Source organism: Oryctolagus cuniculus, chromosome 13, assembly GCF_964237555.1.
Source record: "Oryctolagus cuniculus chromosome 13, mOryCun1.1, whole genome shotgun sequence".
In the NCBI taxonomy this organism is placed as follows: Eukaryota; Metazoa; Chordata; class Mammalia; order Lagomorpha; family Leporidae; genus Oryctolagus; species Oryctolagus cuniculus.
This window is the reverse complement of record NC_091444.1, coordinates 98,302,641-98,317,690: the sequence shown is the minus strand read 5'-3', so window position 1 is coordinate 98,317,690 and position 15,050 is coordinate 98,302,641. Positions and strand designations below refer to the sequence as shown.

The 15,050-nt window shown below is 38.3% G+C and overlaps 1 protein-coding gene across 4 annotated transcripts in view; it reads right to left on the bottom strand.

The window, feature by feature from the left end:
• Positions 1-15,050, bottom strand: part of LOC127489251 (ankyrin repeat domain-containing protein 26) — a 235,550-nt gene that overhangs the window by 39,164 nt on the left and 181,336 nt on the right. For all 4 annotated transcript variants that reach the window (XM_070056031.1, XM_070056032.1, XM_070056030.1 and 1 more), the window contains 3 exons: positions 8,852-8,970; positions 6,581-6,809; positions 4,285-4,374 (listed from right to left, as the gene is read on the bottom strand). In XM_070056031.1, coding sequence (XP_069912132.1) covers positions 4,285-4,374; positions 6,581-6,809; positions 8,852-8,970 — 438 coding nt within the window. The remainder of the gene's footprint in view (positions 1-4,284; positions 4,375-6,580; positions 6,810-8,851; positions 8,971-15,050) is intronic.

Here is a 15,050-nt window from a genome sequence, read left to right as displayed (position 1 = left end):
ACTTTCATGGCAGTGTAAAAGACATTAACAATATAAGCAAGGACACCAAAAGATAGCCACACACCAGTTTTCAGATAACATATATTTGGAGTACCCAAAAGGATAGATATAACTAGAATATCTATCAATGGATAAAGAGATATACAAAATGTACTATGAATACAGTACTGACTTTATATTGCATTTTCTAATACTTATATGAAAAATATATGCCAAAGTCTCACAAATACATTTTAATACAGCATAAAGTATTTATTTTAATGTCTTCTAAACTATCTTCAATATATACAAGGAAAAGTGACATGCACATCAGATATTTTCCTCTGAGTTACATTTCTATTTAGAGAAGATTATCTCCTATGAAAAAAACAAAATGCTATGTAAAACTAAGGGTTACATTGCTATGTACAAAGTAGCTGACAAGTACTGGAAACAGTTATGCCTGTAAGAGATAAAAATGTCACAGAATGAAAAGCTTACTGAAAAAAAGGGAAATTTGGGCCTCGATCTGCATAAACAAGGTTAGATGAACAGAAACTAAAAGGAAGAGTGGACAGCACAAAGAAAAGTGGAGAGATGGCAAACAGGTACAGTTAAGCCAGAGATGGATAGAATCCAATGGCAAGGAGGAAAACACTAATTCTCACAAAATTACTCGCAAATGAATGCTCAAAGCAGCATTAATAATAGTCAAAAAGTAGAAACCACCTAAATGTTAATCCACTGATGAACTGGATAATTTATACAACAGAACAGTATTGCACTATATAATACAAGAATATTTGACAATAAAAAAGTACTAACACAAGCTACAACATGGTGAACCCAGAAAATACCTAAATACAAGAAGCCAGTCATAAAGAACTACATACTGTAGGACCCTATTTATATGAAATGTCTCCTTGGAGACCTGAGAAAAATTTGATTGCCCAGGACTAGGGAAGATAGAGGAGTTGATTGGCGATGGGTAACTGGTATAAGGTTTCTTTCTAGGTTGCTAAGCATGTGCTAAAGTTGATAGTTGTGATGGTCATATAACTCTGGGAAATATCCTAAGGGTCAGTGAATTTTATTAAATTAAATGGATGAACTTATTTAAAATATATGAGGTTACATTAAAAGGTTTGTGGAAATAATGGAATTAACAGATAAGTTCATTTTCATGCAACTTTTTTAAACCAATGCATATTTTTCATAGTGTACATTTAGGAAGCTCCCTTGTATCTCAACACATTGATTTTAAAAAGTATAGTGGCAAGATCTAGACAATTCTCTAGTTCAGATGTATTTACATCTGTATATGAATACATGAATAGCCTAACATGTATGACAAATTTTTCCAATAGATTGTAAATTAATCAAAACATATGAATTTTGTCTAAGAGTATAATGGAGTTTCTATAGAATTTGTTCTATAGAATTTATTCTGAAATATATCAAATAAAGATACATAGGCTAGGTATACATTCAAAAAATAGAAAATTTTTGGAGCATTTCATTACATTTTATTCTGTGATTTAATAGGTTTTGTTTCCACATAGCCATAGGAATATAATATTACAATATTGTTAACACAACAAAATGTCTCTCAACTTCCATGAGAAATGCTATGTAATCCTCAATTTTCCTAGGGGCATTATTTTAAAAAGAGTGAAATTACAAGAAGGGCCAAGTGAATGTCAGAAATTTAAGAAATAAATTCACTGTAATGACAAAAGTGTACTGCAATGATACAGAAAATTTTAAAAAGCTGTATTTATTGAAATTCACATATAAAAAGTTACATTCTTTATCCAGCTACAGAATTTCTCTTCCACATGTTGAATATCTTATGGGCTTATCTTTGATTTTACTTCATTTGTTCTTACATCCTTTGTCTCATCTTTTTACAGAGGGTAATAATGAACTATGAGCTCCAGTAAATCTCTGATATTATCTTTGAGGGTGTCAGCCAGTTGCTACTGAAAATGTTTCACCTCTACCTTATAAGATATTTTTGTCACTCCTTTATAATTTTATTGTTAAATCATAGCTGGAACATTTAATTCCAAGGTACACTCAGCCTATAACAGACTTGTGATAGCCTATACTTGTGATAGTCTGACTTCTGATTTTTCATGTTTATGACTGTGCACAAGTGATACACATTCTCTAGGACACACACTCTGAATTTGGAGCATTTCCCAAGTTGGGGATATGCAGACACTGCTCTCCCATGACACTGAACAGCAGCAGTTAAACAGCTCCCAGTCAACCACAATCACAAGCGAGGATGTTGGCAAGACTAGGTGTATTAAGTGCATTTTTCACTGAGGATATTTTCAATTTAACAATGAGTTTATTAGGGTGTAATCTGTACTTTGAAAAATATCACCACATGTTTCAATTCACCTCCTTCTGTTCATGTATACATTCCTGTTGAATGTAATATGGGGAATGAAGCAACAGAAGGAAGATCTTTGTCTCTCCTTCTCACTGTCTGTAACTCTACCTCTCAAATAAATAAATTAAAAAAATAAAAATTATTTGACAATAAATAGAAAGAAGTTCTGATACATGCCACAACATGAATCAACTGTGAAATTATTATGCTACCTGCTAGAAGCCAGTTACCAAGAAAAATATACTGTAGCACCCTATCTATAAGAACTGTCAAGAACAGGTAAATCTGTAGAGACCTGAAGAAAGTGATTGCCTAGGACTAGAGAAGACAGGGGGACTGAAGTGGTTATTGATAACTTATACAAGGCTTATTTTGATGGTGAAAAATATGCCTAAGTTTACAGTGGTAATGGTCATACAATGTTGGGAATACAGTATCAGACATTGAATTTTATTAGTTTAAACATGTGAAATTTATTGTATGTGAAATATTTGAGGGTGCTGTAATAACTGTATGGGAAAATGAGTTCAAGAGAGAAGTTATTTTGGTGTAAAACTTTTTAAACCAACGTGTTTTTAAAATAAATGCACCTAAAATGCAGAACAAAAAAGTGAAAGGGAAAACAGATCTTCCATCTGCTCGTTCACTCCCAACATGGTTGTGACGGGCAGGGCTGGACCAGATTGAACCCAGGAGTCACAAACTCCATCCAGGTCTCCCAAATGGGTAGCACTGGAGCCATCATCTGCTGCCTTCCTAGGTAGATTAGAGGGAAGCTGAGGCCGGCGCCACGGCTCACTAGGCTAATCCTCCACCTTGCGGTGCCAGCACACCGGGTTCTAGTCCCGGTTGGGGCGCCAGATTCTGTCCTGGTTGCTCCTCTTCCAGGCCAGCTCTCTGCGGTGGCCAGGGAGTGCAGTGGAGGATGGCCCAAGTGCTTGGGCCCTGCATCTGCATGGGAGACCAGGAGAAGCACCTGGCTCCTGGCTTCGGATCAGTGCGGTGCACCAGCCACAGCACACCGGCCGCGGCGGCCATTGGAGGGTGAACCAACGGCAAAGGAAGACCTTTCTCTCTGTCTCTCTCTCTCACTGTCCACTCTGCCTGTCAAAAAAAAAAAAAAAAAAAAAAGAAGGAAGCTGAGCAAATGGGCACTCCAACATGGGATGCTGGAGTGACTATCCATGGCTTAACCTGTTGCATCATAATGCTGGCCCAACATTTTTTTCAGAGTATACATTAGACTTGAATGTTAGTAAGCCCCTTTCTATCTCAATAAATTGATGCACTAAAGTCCAGTGTCATCATCCAGATAATTTTAATTCTCATGAGTGTACACCACAGTTGATTTGAATAGGTCTATCCTTTTGTTATATGAAGAAGTTAAAGGAAAATGAAGCAAGTGTCTATATTTGAGATAGATCTTATAGTAGCTGAAAATATTTTGGAGCAGAGTATAATGGCCTTTCTGTACAAGTTATTAAATCTATGAAATAAATACACATAAGCTCTGTATCCATTCACAAGAGTGAAAATAAGCAATGAAAAGTCTCTGCAGCATTTCCTTAAACACTCTCGAGACTCTTATTAAACCTGGCTTTCTTCACCGTGACAGTAAGAAGTATCACTATAAATACTGTTTCAAAGGAAATAAAATATGCCAGCTCAAGAGGAATAATGCATAATTTTCAAGTTCTTAAGGGCAAATAATATTTTAAATTTTTAAATTTAACTTTAAGGGAAATAGCAAAGTGAGAGTTTAAATGCATTATTAAAATAGAATCGTACTAAATTAATTAAAATGAACATAGAAAATGTTATGTTTTGTGAAACTGTATCCAAAAACTTACAATATATAATCAACTTTCGTATTTCTATTGACACATTAAATTTCAACATACTTGTCTCCTGAGGTCACTTAATTCCTTCTTCAAATTCTGGATTTCAATTTTGGAATTCATGCAACAACATCCTGCATCATCCGGTGAAACCTAGGATACAAATTTTTTAACATTTTTTATTTAAAAGACTTAAAAACTTTAAAAGACTTATTTAAAAGACTTAGAGAGACAGAGAGGTCTTCTGTCTCCTGATATACTCCTGATACACAGGAGTCACTGTGCACTTACTTATGTAGCATCCCTGTCTTTAATGTGTTATACTATGAGAATTAATGGTAAAAATATTCTTCAAACAGTTCTTTATTCTTTGTGCATCTGTGTGGGTGAATCTGTTGAAATCTTTACTTATACTAAGTTGATCTTCTGTATATAAAGATAATTAAAAATGAATCTTAATGAAGAATGGGATGGGAGAGGGAGTAGGAGATGGGATGGTTTGCAGGTGGGAGGGTGGTTATGGGGGGGGAAACTGCTATAATCCAAAAGTTGTAGTTTCAAAATTTACATTTGTTAAATAATTTTTTTTCTAAAAAAATGATGTGCTGCTTGCCTTTAAATCATTGGCAAGGGTGTAAGAAAAAGAGGACCAAGAGCATGCCCCTTTAATAGGAGAAGTGTATAATTTAACCATCTTTTTCATTGGAATCAAGCCTAGCAACATAAAAATAATTAATTTCATTTGAGATGGGACTGTGAAGCTTTGTACAGAATTCTTGGTGGGAAGAAAATAGTCAATTCAGTTTGGTGGTAATTGTTATTTCAAGATATGATTCATTGCCATATACATTATCAATCATTCAAGCAATAACAAGATAGAAATACTATAATTTCATTTCTAAAATGGAAACAAAATCTTGATTTAAGTCACAAAACTGATAAGCCATTTCTCAGCTATAGAAATATTTTACAAGCATTAGCATGGCAATGCATTATTAGCAAATGAGGATTTTCCTTTTTAATGGAAGAAACTGCAAAAAACTTAAAAAGTTAATCTTTTTATTATTACAGGTTTACATACTTCACAAAAAAGCACTTATACTGGATTTCTTTAAAAAGCATGCATTTGTGATGAAATGTTTGGATCACATTTCTAATTCAAGAGGTAGAAAAATTGAATGATAGGTCTAAGAGTCAAAAAGATCACATAAAGAAGACTAGTGTCTGCTAATATTAACTGATAGAATTAAGAAGGGAGAGAACAATTCAACATGGGAAGCAGGATACACAGCAGACTCACAGAATGGCAGATGTCCTAAACAGCACTCTGGCCTCAGAATCAGCCCTTAAGGCATTTGGATCTGGCTGAAGAGCCCATGAGAGTATTTTAGGCATGGAAACCCAAGACACTCTGGCAAAAAAAAAAAAAAAAAAAAAAAAAAAAAAGAAAGATCTCTGCGAGTGAGATCCCACTGGAAAGAATGGGCCATCAAAGAAGGAGGTACCTTTCTCTGAAGGGAGGAGAGAACTTCCACTTTGACTATGACCTTGTCTAAATAAGATCGGAGTCGTCAAACTCAAAATGCTTCCATAGCTTTGGCAACTCATGACAAAGCCTAGGGTGATTACTGATGCCATAAACAAGAGTGTCAATTTGTTAAGTCAACAACAAGAGTCCCTGTGCACTTACTCCTCATGTAGAATCTCTGTCCTTAATGTGTTGTTCAATGTGAATTAATGCTATAACTAGTACTCAAACAGTACTTTACACTTTTTGTTTCTGTGTGGGTGCAAACTGTTGAAATCTTTACTTAATATATACTAAATTGATCTTCTGTGTATAAAGAGAATTGAAAATGAATCTTGATGTGAATGGAAGGGGAGAGGGAGCAGGAGATGGAAGGGTAGTGGGTGGGAGGGAAGTTATGAGGGGGAAAAAGACATTGTAATCCATAAGCTGTACTTTGGAAATTTATATTTATTAAATAAAAGTTAAAAAAAGAATAAACAAAAAAACCTGGATGTTGCAACAAAACATTAACAAATGCCTTGAACCACAGTCAGTGCAAATTCAGTTGGAAAATAAGCCAACGTATTCCAAACTATACCTTTAGTTATAGGGAAAGATATTCAGTTTCTAAAAGCTAACATAAATGCAGCTTTTAAGAAATTTAAAATGTGCTCATTTGGTTCCATTTATTCTATGAAGTGAAAAGTCATACACTTATTTCCTTTCTATCTGATGAAGACAATTGTGAAAATTAGCATTTATCACTCAGTCATAATCAGTATTTCGCCAAATCAAAAATGATTATATCATCAATCTAAAACCCAAAGGAAAAAAGACAACATATCTAACCATGTACGAGCAGTCCAGTGTGCAGTTATGTGAAAGCTGTAGCTGTGAGGTAGGAATTCTTAACTTGCTTTGTGGGACATGGTTTCCTTTGCACATTAAACCACCACGAACATTCCCAACACTGGATGACGGTACAGCAGGCCTCATGGTACTAGTGCTGGGTAAAGGTTCATTCCTCTCTGTCTCCTGAAGAAATTCAGTTCTAACCACTGTTAATTCCTCATGTGCCCTGTGAAAATTGCAAGACAAATGCTTAGTATGTCATTTTTTCCACTTACTAATGGTTTATCTTTAAAAAGGCTGTAAGCATAAATGGACTGTCCCATTTAATAAAAGTATTTTAACACTAAAAATGTGTCAGGGCATACCTACTGTATGCAACCGATGTTTTCAAATTGCTCAAAATTAACAAAACATATTTCTAGTGGGTTGTAAACAACTGGTTCACACAAAGGCAGAGGGAGAGAAATGGTTATTAATGATATATAGCTAATCAGGTAATGCTCCTTTCTGGGAGGTTCTACTTAAAGTTCCTTGATGCCACTTGATATACTCATATTTAAATGGTAGCTGTGTTAGCTAAGATACAGGATGATTTTCTTGCTTATAATGACCATTTAACTATATACAAATATGTGAAAGCATCATATTGTGCATGCTGAATATTTTATAATTTTATAATTATATAAACATTTTATAATTTTATAACAATATTTTATCCTTTTTTATTAATGTAAAGAGAACAGATGTCATGTATTTCATAAGCAAAATTCTAAGGAGATAAATGTATTTCACTCCTTCCTGCTCTCCCACAAACCATCTCCTCATTACTTTTTTACACTTTTAGCAAAAACAAAATTTTAGTTTTTCAAAAGATTCATTTTATTTATTTCAAAGAATTACAGAGAGTGGTAGAGACACAGAGAGAGGGAGGTCTTCCATCCGCTGGTTCATTACCCAAATAACCCCAATGGAGAGAGCTGGGCCGATCTAAAGCCAGGAGCCAGAAGCTTCCTCCATGTCTTCCACGTGGGTGTAGGGGCTCAAGGACTTGGGCCTTCCTCCGCTGCTTTCCCAGGAGCAATAGCAGGGAGCTGAATTGGAAGTGGAGCAGCTGGGGCTCGAATCGGCACCCATATAGGATGCCAGCCCTGCAGCCCTGGGTTTAAGCCGCTGCACCACAGTGCTGTCCCCCACAAAAACATAATTTAATCCACTCTAGAATAACAGGCTTAATTCACCAGAAACCATAGTATTTAACAAGTAAAAAGTAGAGAGACCACAGTTCCACAGGAAGATAAAGAAAGAGTTAAAAACAACTGAATGACAAGATGTTCACTTCTTCCCTATGCTTTTTTTTTTTTTTTTGGAATTCTATATAAATTACCACATGTGAGATAAGCAGGATATTTGTCTTTTTGGGACTGGCTTATTTCACTAAGCTTAATGTTTTCCAGTCGCACCCATTTTCATTGCAAAAGAAGAGACATACTTCTGTTGAGTAAATCAGTTTAGATTTAAAACACCATCTCCCAAAGGCATTTTCAAGCACTTGCTATCAATAACCCTGTGCATTTCACACATTTAACCAAGTTCCTAGAGGGAAAAATAAGCTTTTCCCACATTGAGACATTTGAGAGCACCAAACTGTAGGAGAGAATGACAGAGTTGTTGGTTACCAAAGGAACTAAAGCCACTCCAGAGGCAATCCATTCCTAACCCTGTTTGGAAGGCATCAGAGGGGGTGGGCCTTGCCCTTTCTGTCTTCTACAGACATAGTCCCCCAGAATGCCCGAGGTAGAATGCTAACCAGCCTGTGAGTTATACTTCCCCTCCTTTCCACATTCGTCTTTCTTTCTCAAGAAGAGGAGGAAAACTGCAAAGAAGAGTTGGTTTCAAGACACCCTCCTGAAGTATTACCAATGATCACAGTCAGGGGAAGATAACTGAACAAGTGCCAGGTTGTGTCAAGACTTACAGAAGCACCACTAGTAGCAGCAGTAGCGGTAGTGGGAGTAGTAGCAGTAGGCAGCCCTGTGGGTTTAAGTTGTCATGTTCCCCCAAACACATGCACCTAACTTTTATGTACATTTTTCTGTGCTAAAAAATAAGAGCATTTATTTTTCAAAATTATTCCTTAATTTGTAGAATTATTTTGTCTAGTTAGGTTCACTTCATACTAATTTCAGGAAACTGTCTCACTAAAAACTATGCCTCAGAGTCAAATTAATGAACATCAGTTATTTTCTGTGATTCTGGGACTTGACTTACTTATTCAGGTTGCAGGTTAAGGTTTCTCCCACTTGTACGTGGAGTTGCCTGGGTTTCTCCAGTTCTTTATCAGATTCTTCCTGAGCAGCTTTCTTTCTGGTGTGTTCCGATGTCTGCAACTAAAGGAAATTTAAAATATACATTTTCAAATCATTTCTATCTGTATATTTATTTCCTCCAATTTTGACGAAGTGACACAGGGAATATTTTAAAGATATGAAAAAGAAGATTAAAATATTTAACTTCCATATCCCCTGAAGTAAACAATTATAACTAAAACTGAATCAGTTGTGTGTTGCTACTAATGTAATATCATTATACAAGAAAATTAGAATCAAATTAACAACTTAAAATTGAACACTGTACATCTTCCAAATTGCACTTTTTCCTTGGGATTGAGACAATTACATCTCATAGCATAAAACACTAGGAGCATGATGTGTATAGTTTTGGGAATGAATATGACTTACTAATACTGTTTTATCATCTTTAGAAGCTTTTTACAAAATAGAGCATACAGTGCAGCAACAACAAAAACTCGATAGGACTTCAACGCTACTGAGTTGGGAATAATGAATTTCTTTTAGATAAAGCCATTATCAAATTACTTTTACTAAGTGAGTAATGTTTCAGATTTATAGTAGCATGTCTGTAATACTTTGGCATTTCTTCCATGAAGTTCCCTCTCCTGAATATGAGCAGACCATAATAATCGGTTGCTAGTACTTAGACTATTTCACTGATGCTGAGTGAGTTTTGCTAGGTCAGAAAATGTGATTCAGCTTCCATTTTTATTTTTCTGGTAAAATTTATAAAGGACCCCAAGCAACAAGGCACATCATCACATAGACTTCCAAAGTTAAATGCAGTTAAATGCGCAGCCAAAAGCCCAGTTCAATGCAATTAGGTGGACAAACAACTTTTGGATGGTTGTAGCCCCAGCTTCAAATCATCCCCAGTTGAGTGACGTTTATGCCTTGCTTAAATTGTAGATTCTGAAAGAAGAATATATTGAGAGAGTAAATCATTTTTTAAATTTATTTTATCTATTTGGAAGACAGAGTTACACAGAGAGATAGAGATATATAGAGACAGGTCTTCCATCCACTAGTTCACTCTCCAGATGGCTGCAATAGCTGGAGCTGAGTCAATCTGAAGCCAGGAGCCAGGAGCTTCTTCCAGGTTTCCCACATGGATGCAGGGACCCACAGACTTGGACTGTCCTCTGCTATTTCCCAAAGAGCATTAACAGAGAGCTGGGTTGGAAGCAGAGTAGCCCGGGCTCAAACCGGCACCCATATAGAATGCTGGTGCTGCAGTTTTGGGCTTTAACCCACTGCACCACAGTACCAGCCCCATAAGTGATCTTTTTTATGGCAGAGGGACAGAAAGTCTGTGGCAGAAGGTAGCTTCTACATCCACTAGCCAAATCTCCCAATGCCAGGCCTGGAGAGTGGAACTCGGAACTCATTACAGTGGTCCCACGTAGGTGGCATGGAGCTGTACCTTGAAACACCTTCTGTGCCTCCCAGGGCCTGTAGTGGCAGAATGCTGGCCTCGGATGCCAAAGCCAGAAATCAAACTAAGATTCTGCTATACGAGATGTGAGCATCTTAACGTCTAGGCCAAACAACTTTCCCAAAGAGATTCTCAGGTAGGTTGCTAGACACTCATAGAAAACTGGCACAAACACCAATGCTAAAGATAGGGGTTGCTGTCGCTCCCCCTCTTCACGGAGGAGCGACACTGAACCCTGCCTAGGCTTCCTATCCGAGTCACAGCACCATTATGTCGCTCCCCCTCTTCGTGGAGGAACGACACAGGACCCTGCGCTGTTCTTTTGTCTGCTTGGCCCTCCCCAGGTTTGCTGCTGGTTCTTCCCGGGTTGGCTACCGTCCCTTCCACCTCCATGGAAGGGCGGTTCCCCATGCCACTTTCCCCACTTCCGCAGGGGAGCAGCACACCGCTGGCCGGCTCTCTCGGGGGCTGCTCAGATGTTCCTCAGGTGTTCCTCCTGCATGTTGTCTCTCTCCTCCTTTATAGTCCTCTTCCATCAATCCCAACTCTGCTACCCACACGCCGAGTATGCTGCTCTCCTCCAATCAGGAGCAGGTCCTGCTGTTTATTGGTTGAACTGGAGGCAGCTGTGTAGAAGCTGTTTCCTCCTCTCCCAGCGCCATATTGTGGGAGAGCAGATGCATGGAATAAGTCTTAATTTGAGTAACAGTCTAGTCTGAGTTGCTCCCCACAGGTTGCTATTTTGAAAATAAAAAATGAAACAAAGACTTAAAAATGTCAGATGCCTTCAGACTAGAGGGTGGTTGCAGCTTAAAGGACCTAGGGAGGAGTAAGGATGGAAACCAAAAGGACTCCAAAGAGACTGTGAGTGGAAGCCTGAGGGCCCTTGAAGACATTTACAGGGAAGACTTCAAAGAGAAAATGATTCCAAAGCCTAGAAGAAAGGGGCCTCTTGTTACACAACAGCTGACAGTAAAATTGATTTCAGAGGCAAAGCTAAAAGATGACTAACAAATATAAAGGAACTACAACTTACTGGGCTCAAGTATCTATCTGAATTACGACATCCCCACATACCAAATCTCTGCGTGATTCTACATGAGTGGTTTCTGGGAAAAAATAAAATGCAGAGTGCTACCAGGCAAATGTGGTCTAAAGATGACACAAAGACTGAGACCATCACATATTGTCAAGGCCTCATAAAATCTTAAGGTGGTGCCTCAACATCACCTTAAGGATCTTAAGAGTTACAGAATATGCAAGGAATGTTTGTCCAAAAACTTGAATATTCAAGATATTCAAGGTTTAATTAAATCAAATGCTACTAATAGGATTTTTGGAAAAATTCACATTTGATTCTTACTACATATTTCATCTTCACCTGATTTCAGGATGAGATAAACAAGATCATTTCTTAACCGTGTTTAGAAGTTTCACTTTTTTTCCTTTGACATTAATGACCTAACTTTAAACAAAGTTTACCTTTTCTATAAAATACAAACATTTACCATATTTGATTCTTGTGAGTTTTTTTTTTCTGTACTGTCCTATGTGATACACAGATAATTGTGGGGTCACACAGATGACTGTGCAACTCCCTGGCCCTAAATATGTTTTCCAAGGGTACAATTCAATGCAATATTTTTGAGACATATCCAGCATGCTTTGTTTAGTGCTTCCACTGCTTTCATCCACAGCAGCAGTAGCAATTAGTGATTAGAACTTTCTCTTGGCTCCTATAAGCCCACTTCACTTCTAAATGCAGTGACTGCTGGATTCTACTCAACCACTCTTCGTATTCCATTTCTAAGTCTGTCTCAAAAGTTCCTTAAGTCTCAATGCTTCACCTGAAGTTGCTTAATCTATACTCTTCCCTGTAAATGTCTTCAAGGGCCCTCAGGCTTCCACTCACAGTCTCTTTGTAATCCTTTTGGTTTCCATCCTTACTCCTCCCTAGGTCCTTTAAGCTGCAACCACCCTCTAGTCTGAAGGCATCTGACATGTTTAAGTCTTTGTTTCATTTTTTATTTTCAAAATAGCAACCGCTATCTTTAGCACTGGTGTTTGTGCCAGTTTTCTATGAGTGTCTAGGCCTCACTTCATCGCTCAGGCCATTTCTTACTTCTCTTTCATTTCTCATAGGTTAAATCTTCAACTATACCCACATAAACCGTTACCTGATGGGGATTACCTTTGCAGACTACTAGTCTAGTACATTTGCTAATGATTCTAAAGGGTGTGTCTTTGATCCTAGTGTTGGTTTCTAATATTGATACTAGATATGTTAGGATGTTGACCAGCATACTTCATGTTGAAATTCTTTTCTAATGCAAGACTTTTCACAGGCATCAAATTATGGGTCACTTCCATTTTCGTTGGAATCCCCTCTGCCATAGATACAACTTTAGCAGTCTGTTGAGATTCTCTTCAGACATAAACCTAACTATATTATTTGGAGGCATGAGTCAGATATCTCTATTTCCCAATCCAAATTCTTCTCTTCCAAGTTGTGTCCATAAAATATATCAACCCAATTACTCTCTGGTAGATGAGAATCTCCATTCGTGAGATGAGAACCTTCTGGAAAATTAGTTGCTATTGAGTTGGTCAAATGCCATTGATTATTATACTTTTGACAGAGAGGGTACCCTTGAAAGTGACTAATAATTCTATGCCATATTCCTAAGTCATTGCTACAAGAATTTACAGAAAATACCTCAAGAATTATGAACAAGCTTAATAGCCATTGTACACTGATATGAACTGAATAAAGTAAGCCAGTGCAAAGGTTGATGATCACAGTAGGGGAAAAGCTTGTTTTTATACATGCTGTCGTGGTAGCACTATGTCACTCTGCAAAGCCATATATTTTTAATTTTTTTTTTGACACGCAGAGTGCACAGTGAGAGAGATAAGATAGAAAGGTCTTCCTTTGCCACTGGTTCACCCTCCAATGGCCATCGCAGCCGGTCACTGCGGCCGGTGCACCAGGCTGATCTGATGGCAGGAGCCAGGTGCTTATCCTGGTCTCCCATGCGGGTACAGGGCCCAAGCACTTGGGCCATCCTCCACTGCACTCCAGGGCCACAGCAGAGAGCTGGCTTGGAAGAAGGACAACCGGGACAGAATCTGGCACCCCGACGGGGACTAGAATCTGGTGTGTTGGCGCCACAGGTGGAGGATTAGCCTACTGAGCTGGCCACATAGTAGTCATTTTTATCTTTTCTCTTACAACTATCTCTTTTAAAAATCCAGAGGAAGTATATTCCATGGTGAAAATAAAGCTCCCACAATAATTTCGTATCCATTCTTGATTAGGAATAAAATTCATAGTATCAACATAATTCATCCTCAAGTACTCACTGAAGAGTTAGGATTATAGTTGAAATTCAGAATCATACTGAAGTAGCACCTTGACACTAGGGACTCCATTTTGGAGTCCCTTGAGACTGCATTCTGGGAAAGCACCCCCCCCCATGAAACTCTGGTCTGAAACTATGATCTCAAATAGTCGGACAATAGCAGTCAGTGCACTACATCACCCTTGGCAGAGCACAGAAACCCCCTAGCATGATTGCTCAAGCTTGAAAGTAGAAAGGTTGCACCTGGGTTAATGATAAAGATGTGATTTGTCTATGTCTTACATATAATTAAAACTAATAATTGGATTAATGTCAAGATCATAATTGATAATTGTTAAGATTGTAACTGGTATTGTCAAGATTATAATGGATATTAATTTCACTTAGGTCTTAGGTTATCTTGACCCCAGTAACTATGTACTCTCTTTTGATCTTAGCAACCATGTATTCCCCCTCCCGATTTTGCAGTTTTTGCCTTTATAAACCCTGTAGCTTTGGGCCTCGGGGTTGAGAGTTCTTTGGGGTATGAACCCACTCTCGGCCGCCGACAATAAAGGACTTTAAAAACTTTTTCAGTGTGTGGCGCTCCTCTGTCAGCACTCGCTCAGGCACAACAATACTTGTATCACTATTCAACATTTATGGCAGTGTAAAAGAAATTACAGATTATAGCGGCTTCCCCCCACCCCATAATCACCCTTCCACCCGCAACCATCCCATCTCCCGCTCCCTCTCCCATCCCTGTGGTGGCTTTTCTCATTATACTATGACTCTAGATTAAGTGGACTGTCTGCTTTTGGTGGATCTTTAGAGGCTTGTGATGGGTGTGGCCAGAGAGCTCTGTTCAGTTCTTAAGGTTTAAGGGTGTGCCAAAGGTGGACACACCCAGGTTTGGTGTGGTAAATCTTCTCTCTCTCTCTCTCTTATTCAGAAGGGAAGTAATTATGCACAGCTGAGCTATTTTTGAAGGCAATCAGTGAGCACTAGCCCCTGTGGGTATAATATTCATGTGCTCTGTCCCAAGGACCACACAAAGGATCTGTGCAGTCCTCAGTGTAAGCTCAGATTCCCTTGCAATCTCCCACCGGGTTGCCAAGGTTACTGAGTTTGTGGCGTCTCCCACTGAGTACTCACATCTCAGGCATTCTGTTTTCTCACACACCCTCAGTTTTTTTTTCACAGTGCCAGTTCATAAGCTCCACACATTCACTAGGTCTTAACTTCCTGTTATTTCTCCCCACCAGAATCAAGTTTTTTGTCTGGCTGAGGGCGGGCGCAGCCCTGAGGTGGCGCAGCTTTTATGTATATCCAAAATGGCG